The 8,993-nt window shown below is 39.4% G+C and overlaps 3 protein-coding genes across 3 annotated transcripts; 2 read left to right on the top strand and 1 right to left on the bottom strand.

The window, feature by feature from the left end:
- Positions 1-679: 679 nt before the first annotated feature.
- On the bottom strand, positions 680-3,577 carry PCOAH_00034060 (Acetyl-CoA synthetase; the record flags this gene model as incomplete). The annotated part of the gene is made up of 1 exon (XM_020060200.1): positions 680-3,577. One exon carries the CDS (start codon positions 3,575-3,577, stop codon positions 680-682), a length of 2,898 nt encoding a protein of 965 aa, XP_019916026.1.
- Positions 3,578-5,831: 2,254 nt separating this feature from the next.
- On the top strand, positions 5,832-7,104 carry PCOAH_00034050 (Uncharacterized protein; the record flags this gene model as incomplete). The annotated part of the gene is made up of 3 exons (XM_020060199.1): positions 5,832-6,230; positions 6,347-6,709; positions 6,931-7,104. 3 exons carry the CDS (start codon positions 5,832-5,834, stop codon positions 7,102-7,104), a joined length of 936 nt encoding a protein of 311 aa, XP_019915551.1.
- Positions 7,105-8,111: 1,007 nt separating this feature from the next.
- Positions 8,112-8,630, top strand: PCOAH_00034040 (Uncharacterized protein; the record flags this gene model as incomplete). Its single annotated transcript, XM_020060198.1, has 1 exon — positions 8,112-8,630. The coding sequence occupies one exon, from the start codon at positions 8,112-8,114 to the stop codon at positions 8,628-8,630; it is 519 nt and encodes a 172-aa protein (XP_019915695.1).
- Positions 8,631-8,993: the final 363 nt, after the last annotated feature.

Below are 8,993 nucleotides of genomic sequence, written 5' to 3'. Positions count from 1 at the left end.
AGTCCATTTTTTTAAAAGGCCGCTTAACTGGGACAGAGCATTTCACACAAAATGGTACTATTATAATTCATATGAAATTTCCCAAGGAAAAATAAAAAAGACGTAGAATCAATCTACTCACACTTTTTAGTCTTTATAAAATCGACAAATGTGAAATTTGTTCAAAAAAAAGATAATCAGATCATGCATGCAGCACTTAAAAAGGAGAGGGTAAAATCGTTGCGAAAAAGTAACAGTATGATTATAACCCATCTGTTTTGCTGCCTCCTTGGCGATGTTACAATATCTCTCAGCGTAGAGACAAATTGGTAGGCTCCCGTGCGGGAACACTGCTCGCGGAGGTTGTGCATGGTTTGAGATGTACACACATCCATACATGCATAGGAACGCACCGCTCATCGGGTGAGAGCAAACAAATTAAACAATGGTACTGTACTGTGCTATACAATACCACGTAGAAGTATCCGCGGGGTCTTTACTCAACCTTGTAAATACGCCCTCGAATACGTGTCACAGCAGCCTGCGTACAGGTTACAACCTTTTTGAGCTGCTCCGAATGTACCGCGTATATATGTACATACAGAGGATAACGTGATAAGAGCTCTTTCCCCAGATGAGAAAAAAAAAAAAAAAAAAAAAAAATCATACGCAAAATACTCCAGGCGATATGAACCGTATGTTACGTCCCTGACAAGAACTTCAACTTGGACTCCCTAAACTTGTTAACAATAATGTCGATAACTTCATAATTCGCAACGGTGGTAATATCGCCAAAATCGTTTATCTCGTTTGCTATACATCTTAGTATTCTCCTAATGATTTTTCCACTTCTTGTTTTAGGCAAATCAGGCACTATACAAATGAGATCCGGGGTGGCGATGGGACCTATGGCTCGTCTAACGTTTAATTTTAATTCTTCTATAATTTTTTCATCTGTTAAGGTCACATGCATGGTGTCGACTTCTGCCACCTTGGAAGTCGATGGTAAATGGTTATTCGGATTTTTTGTATTTCCATTGCGATCAACGCATTGGTTAGGTGTTTCTCTCGCTTGTAACCCCTCCAGCTCTCCCCATTTTTTAGACACACACACCTTTTTAACAACGAAGCAGAGAATACCTTCCCCCTTCACGACATGACGGAACGAAACAACGGCTGCCTCCGCAATGCATGAGTGTTGCACCAAGGCATGCTCAATTTCTGCAGCTCCTAAACGATGACCAGACACATTTAAAGTATCATCAATTCTACCGGAAATCCAGTAGTATCCATCTTCGTCTCTGTACGCACCATCTCCCGTAAAATAATAATTGGGACAGGAAGAAAAATATGTTTTTACTAACCTGCTATGATTCCCATACACAGTTCTGAGCATGCCTGGCCATGGACTCTTGATACATAATAATCCACAAACATTAGGACCATTCAAAGGTTCCAACGTTTTAGAATCTAGAATTTCTAATTGGACACCAAAAAATGGAAGAGTAGCACACCCAGGTTTCATTTTAAATAAATTGGGTATCGGAGCAATGACAATTCCTCCCGTTTCTGTTTGCCAATAGGTATCCACAATTACACATTTTTTTTTCCCAACAATGTTGTAATACCATCTCCATGTTTCTGGGTTTATTGGTTCACCTACACTCCCTAAAATTCGACATGACGACAGGTCATATTTTTCAACGTATGAATCCCCATGTTTCATTAACGCTCTAAGTGCTGTAGGTGCGGTGTAGAACTGTGTGACTTTATGCGTTTCTATTAAACTCCAATATCTACCACAATCTGGGTACGTCGGAATGGAAGAAAACAAGATGGTGGTTATTCCGTTCAGTAGGGGACCATATAAAACATACGTATGGCCAGTTACCCACCCAATGTCTGCAACGCATCCAAAAATATCATCTGATTTTACATCAAATATATACTTACAGGTTGCGTAGGCATATAGCAAATACCCTGCTGTTGTATGCGCTACACCTTTGGGTTTCCCAGTCGAACCGGAGGTGTACAATAAACATAGGAAGTCTTCACTGTCTACATATTCTATTGGACAATAGGCTCTCATGTTTTTTATTAACGCGGAACCGTCAACATCTCGACCTTCTTTTAACGTGCATATATTCTCGTCAAAATTGCTCTTCTGGTAATCACTACTGCGGTAACTTTTCGAATCAAATGTTATACTCTCCTTTGATGCTTCCACGAAGGATTTACCCGTCACGGAGTTGATATAATCACATGACTTCTTCCCCAAGGAGTGGCTGCTCCCGTCTCCCATGTTGTTAGTGGGCTGCTCTCCCTCGCGATTGCATTTGTTGTGCCCATTGGCAATTTGGTTACTATTGTCTGTTTTATCAGAAGTGGGGTTCTTCGTTAGGCTGCTATTTTTGCAGATTTTTTTATGGAGGGTGTGTATCCCTTTGGCTTTAGTGCCATCGCTATTGGTGCTCTCCCCAAGGGGGGCATTGCAGTGGTTGCCGGTCTCCATCCCGTTACAGAGGGGGTGGCCACCATGGTTATCATGATTATCATAATTATTGCGACTATCGTAATTATTGTGATTACCGTGATTGGTGCAATCACCCTCCCCCCGTGGGCACGCATAAAGGGAGGCACTGTCACAATGGTTGTTGTTCATCTGTTCGTGCTCATTTTTGTTGATTCCATTTTGCTTGCTATTTATCACGTGGGTTGTACCCTGTGCCAAAAAATTATCAGCACCTTTCAAATCGACGCTGGTAGAGTGGTATAACTTACTTTGCGATGTGCTTTCCAGGTATGCTCTATTCGCGTCACTTATCTTCGTTTTGTTTTTAAAAACGATACAGACTTTGATGGCGTCACCACACATTCCCATAGCCGCATCCGCAATTTGCTTGAGCTTAGTTAACTTTCCTCCCCTCATGCCAAAATCGCTTGTAATTAATATACTAGATTTGGAGTCCAATATGCGGTCACACAAACTGCCCGCTGAATACCCAGCAAAGACGACGTTGTGAATTGCACCTATTCTAGCACATGCTAGCATGGTATACACAATTTCTGGGATCATGGGTAAATAAATGGTGACCACATCTTGCTTCTTCACTCCATGCATTTTTAACAAATTAGCAATTTTGCATGTCCTTTCTAACAATTTTTGATAACTTATTTTTTTAAAATCATTTGGTGTATCTTTTTCCCATATTATTGCAGTCTTGTTTGGATGTTTTTCCACCCATCTATCTACACAATTATCACATGCATTAATTTTGCCATTAACAAACCAGTTAATGTTCCCTTTTTTAAAATTTCCACTGTATACTTTGGTGAATAATTTAGACCACCTTACACTACTCTTTGCTATGTTTCCCCAGAATAACTCTGGGTTGTTAATACTTTCTTCGTACATCTCTTTATATGTGCTTACATCTTTTATGTTTGCATTTGTGCCCGTCTTATTATCATTTTGGCTGTAAAATTCGTTTACTGGGAAAGAGTTTTTGCTGAGGAAAATATTTTGATCTATATCGATAACGTTCAATTGTCCTGAATCCATTTTGATCATGTTTCCATTGCTTTGTTGCTTATTCATTATTCTTCACGGGGGATGCTTTTTCTTTTTTTTAACCCGTTAAAGGTTTGCAACATACACATGTGCTTTATTTGCATACGTGCGCATACCGCGCTTGACTGTTACGGTTATATTCTACACGCATAACCCCTTCACATGTGCAAGGGGGTATATACTCATATTGTGGGGGTATGCAGGCTACATGCGCTTACCTAAGCAAGCAGGCATATTATTAGTGGGTATATCCCCCCCTCTCAACATCCTTTTTTTTTTTTTTTTTTTTTTCCGCTTTAAACTGCATGAAGCATAAAAATTTCAATGAAAAAAAATTACAAAATGGTGAATTGTACAAACAATTAAATTTAAAATATGAAATGGGTAAATGGGAAAATTTTTTAATCTGAAAATTCAGAGATTTATATACATATCCATGTAGCGCATGTACAGCTTTTTATATGCTTATTATACTAACCTCCGCGCAGAGTCCCATGGGCGTACTTCAAGTACAACGTATATAATATGTACATACCGCATTTGCCAATGAGCTAAAATAAGTTTCCCCCGCGCGCGTGATGCGTAAATTTCCGGAGGGACATATTTTTTTCATCACAAAATGAACAAAAAGTGATTTGCAATAAGGGGGGCACAGGAAGTGAACCGGAAATAAGTAAAAGTCAAATAAATTATGCTGGCCTTCGAATACGCCATATATATGCCGCTCTTACATGAGCCACATGTCACCCCGCGTAAGGGTAACTTAAGCTGGCACAAAAAAAAGCGACTTCAGGAATGAATTGTTCATATGTATACATATACGTTCACCACATGTAAACTTAACAGTTGGCCTATTTTTCATCACCTCCGGTTAGGAAATTACATTTAATGGATTTCCTTTGGCCCTACCCCCAAAGGAAGAGCCTTTCCAATGCGCGCTCATGTTACTCTAAGAACATCGGAAGGACGGCATAAACGACAATTGGATTGTGATTGTTACACTTAAGGGAAAATTTCCAAGTAGTCCCTTCTTCCTCGTCGCAATTTTTTTTTTTTTTTTTTGTTTTTACCGTCCGTTGTTTTTAATTTTCCAATTGTGTTTATTCTGCTGCATAACTGTTCGCAACTTTTCACAATTTTAATTTTTGTTTTGTATGCCCTATGGTATACAACTCAGGCATGTAAAAACATAATTTTCCTCTGCCCTTTTGGAATAAAAAAAAAAAAGTCAGCGTGTACATTTTAAAATGCAAAAGGAACACACAGGGACGATACATGACTCACTGTATGTATCTTTGTAGGCACATGCTTAACACCGGTATGTGACGCGTAACTGTTTGTTGACAATCCTGTTGACTCCCACGCATGTGTTATATAACAGTACATTTGCTTTGCTGGCATTACAATGAAAAGGATGGGTCACTGTTGCTGAATGTAAAAAGGGCACATACCAATGTGCTCATCTTGCCCCCGATTGAGCCATAAAATGTGGGAACAAGTGTAACCCATTTTTTTCGCAACCGTGTATGGGTAATACCGTATGACACCTGTGGCATATCTGCGTAGGGACTTCTCAAAATGAGTAACTAAGTTTGATAACGCATCTATACCTTATGCCCTTCCCCTATGGGTATTACATTGTATGTCTCCATGTGTGCATATCTACGAGCATATGCATTTACATCGACGCTGGTTTATATGACCACTACCGACGTGTGAGTGTCGTCAAAAAATTATTTTGTGTGTAAATTTCCCTCACTCGTTGAGTTGTTGCACGTAAGACACCACTTACAGCTTTAAAATACTCCCCACTCTTTTTACGCATCACCTGCATTTTTATTAATAACTGCTTCGAGGTTATGTTAACCGCGCCACTTGGTGATTACTCATTTTGTTGAACCGCATTTAAGGATTTTCGCATATGCCTTTATATTGCTAAGCGGAGAAATGAAAAAAAATATATTAGTGTAATTCCCATTTCTGCAACCTTCCATTTTTTAACGACTCATTTTGGTGACGCCTCTCTCTGATGTTACCAAAAAAAAAAGGACATGAAAAGGGAGAGCAAAAAAGAAGAAACATAAGCGTGTTTTTCACAGTTCCACACAGGTTACTTTACACAACAGTGGAACACAACATAGGGAGAAAAAATATGATAACTGAATTTTCCCCCTACATTGAGACATTTCGTGTAAAGGGAAAGTAAATCCATAACGTACGCTTAACAGGTTAACGCTTCCAAGTTCCATTAAAAAGCGAATAATAGCTAGCTGAATGAACCATGGAAGAAGACACATCAAGAGGAAATTCCAAAAGAAGGAAGACGAAGGACAATAGTAATGCTAATTATATTTTGTTGAATAAGAATGCAAATCGGGTAAGTGGAAATGAGTCAAATAATAACCATTCCAAGAAGTTAACTCAGCAAAATGAGAAGGCGAATAAAAATGTGCCGTCCGCATCGACTCGTAATAAATCTCAGAACCTTCCCCATTTGAACACAAATTCAAATGCAAACCAGGATATATTGCAACTCAATATTAAGCGCAATGCTAGCAACACCCAACTGAGTAACAGCAAAAGAAACCATGCCAGTAATAGATCAACAGATCAAGGTCATCCGTTTTTACACAGGAAACCGGGAAGAGCCTTGTACGTGGACAATGGCGAAATGGATATGGTAAAAGATGATAAACGCGATGGAAGGCATCCACGTATGCCCGTGTGACAATATGCCCATACTCCCTCCATATTTACACCATCTCATCACACCTTTCATCCCACCTCCCCCTTCAGAGGAACTACGTTAATCCGTCCAGTAAAATATTCATCACGAACAGCTTAAAAAATACATATACAGACAATTCGAATTCAAACAGAAGCTCTAAACAGAAGCAACATAAAGTGGGCCTCTCATCGAATGAGTACACAAATTATAAAGTTACAACGGAGAATACAACGACGTATGATCATGCAAGGAAGCTAAACCACATGTGGAATATTTACGTGGACGAATTACTCGGTTTGACAAACACACAAGAATTGCCCCAAGACACAATTAATGACATGGAATTGAACGGAGCGGAAATTGAAATACACAAATCTCGTTGTGCGTCATATATTGGGATCAAAGGGATAATCATCCTGGAAACGCAAAATGTAATGACGCGAAATGAGCGTAACAGTAATGTGTTAAGGAGAAGAGGAGGGGGGATTACCCCTCGATGAATTCTTGTCATCATCCTTTACTTACATTGTTTCCCTGAGTGGTTATGCCTCCGCAGGCATGAGCGCAGTAAAACAAAGGGTTATGCCACCTCCCCTTATGCATATGTGTAGATTTATGCAGACCATACACATATGCGCGTTTCACCCCTTAGGCATTCAAAATTGTAACCCCCAAGAATAAGGTCCTAATACTGCTAAAAAACAAAACCGTATTTATCCTCACCATAAAAGATAAGCAGTATTACCTGCATGGCGTCCAGCTGCTCCGCGACCCTGCCTTAAAATCATCCAAAAAGTACAAAGTGCTCCAGAACAGGGCTATTTAAGGAGGAACCATTGCACTGCGTTTGTCGAGAATTTGATTCTCATGTGTACGAATTTCATTTTATTCCTTTTTTTAAGTGTAATTTTTACGTGTAATATTTTTGCAATTAAATTTTGTACACCGCGTAGTGTGCAATTCAGTTCGTTTGTCATTTTACCGTTGTTTAGTGATGCGGAGTGGATTTTTTTTCCTCCCCCTTCCAATTTGTTATTTGCCTTTATTCGGCGCTGTTTCATTTTTATGTTATTTTTTGCTCCTATGTGAATACTCGCACATCCACAGGTTTAGCTAAGCACAACGTTGTGGGGCGTCAGACTGGAGTGCGCAGGTACATACACACCGCAATGTTGTATAAATGTGAATTCTTTTCTCATTCCCACAGTTAAAGGGCATATATACAGACGCATTGCGCAATTTTTTCTCGCCATATGCTAAATCTCCCATTTGTTCTTCCCCATTTATGCTAATTTGTATTCGTTTGCATTACATCATTTTGGAACAACTCCAAACGGGGTTAAAATAATGCACAACATTTTGCCAATCTTTTTCTCTAATTAACTGACATAATTCACCGTGTTATTTTAACACATTTTTTTAAGTTCTCACTTTTATTTTTATTAATTATGCTGGAAGGAAATGAGACCACAAGCATGTTTCGTTTTCTTGAGCAAAGTTGTTTGGCAAATGTAAAGCGGCATTCCGGTTAAAGGGAACATTTCCAAGTAAACATGGTATATTTTTTTATGTATGCATAAAATGAGTTCCTGCTGAAGGAATAATTGCCGTAACGATGAATTGTTTACGCGAACGCAACAAGTTATCAACGTCGTTTCTACATTCTTCACTTGTGGCGGCGGTTAACCAATTTATGGTCCTTGTCAAAGGAAATCACCCTTACCAATCCACGCTAGTTAATCCCCCCTGTTAATCAGGCCTGCTAACCAGCAACGGTTCCTCCTCCTCACAAACTTAACAGAAAAACACATGGACGAATGAAGTATCCTCATCATGAACCCCGATCCAGCTAAGCCCAGTGACCAGGTAGCAGAACTGCTAGTGGAGTCTCCTCTGTTTTCGTTCAACTGCGCACACTTTATTGCCTTCAAAGGATTTAGGGAAACTTTGCATGGCCATAATTATAATGTGTCCTTAAAACTAAGGGGAAATATACAAGACGATGGATATGTAATCGACTTTTCCATTTTGAAAGAAAAAGTTAAAAAAGTTTGCAAACAGCTGGATCATCATTTCATTCTTCCAATGTATAGTGATGTTCTAAACATCCAAGAAGTTAAGGACAATTTTAAAATTACATGTGAAGATAGCTCCGAATATTCTTTCCCCAAACGGGACTGTGTGCAAATTCCTATCAAGCATTCCTCCACAGAAGAGATAGGGCTGCATATTTTAAACAAAGTAATAGAGGAAATAGGTTTGCCCATTTTAAAGGCACGCAGTGTTAACTACATGGAGGTAACCGTGAGTGAATCCCCAACGCAAAAGGCAACGGTTCGTAGGAACATCTGATAGGGGGAAGTGGAAAAAGTGCGTTACCAGGACAAATCCAGTGTGTATACAGCCACTATCCTGTGCTGAATTTTTTTTATTTTTCCAGAAATGGAAATTTTTAAATTTGCATATATGCACACCAGTGTGTAGTATGTGTTGAATTTGTTGCACAAATTTGGCCAAGTCGTGTCGCGCATTATAAGCGTCCCGCAGAGTCCTCCATAGCTGGGTGTCATATCCATTTTGGTAAAATTTTTTATGTGCACTTTTGCACGTATGTAAGTATGACGATTTGGATGTTTGCGTATTTGCATCACATATAAACACACGCGGGTGTGCTGTTCCGTTTTTCCGTCAATTCGTGCGCAACCTCTACCGGCA

The sequence above is a fragment of the Plasmodium coatneyi genome, chromosome 11, assembly GCF_001680005.1.
Source record: "Plasmodium coatneyi strain Hackeri chromosome 11, complete sequence".
Classification (NCBI taxonomy): domain Eukaryota; phylum Apicomplexa; class Aconoidasida; order Haemosporida; family Plasmodiidae; genus Plasmodium; species Plasmodium coatneyi.
The sequence above is the reverse complement of the archived record's forward strand: the minus strand, read 5'-3'. Positions and strand labels throughout refer to the sequence as shown.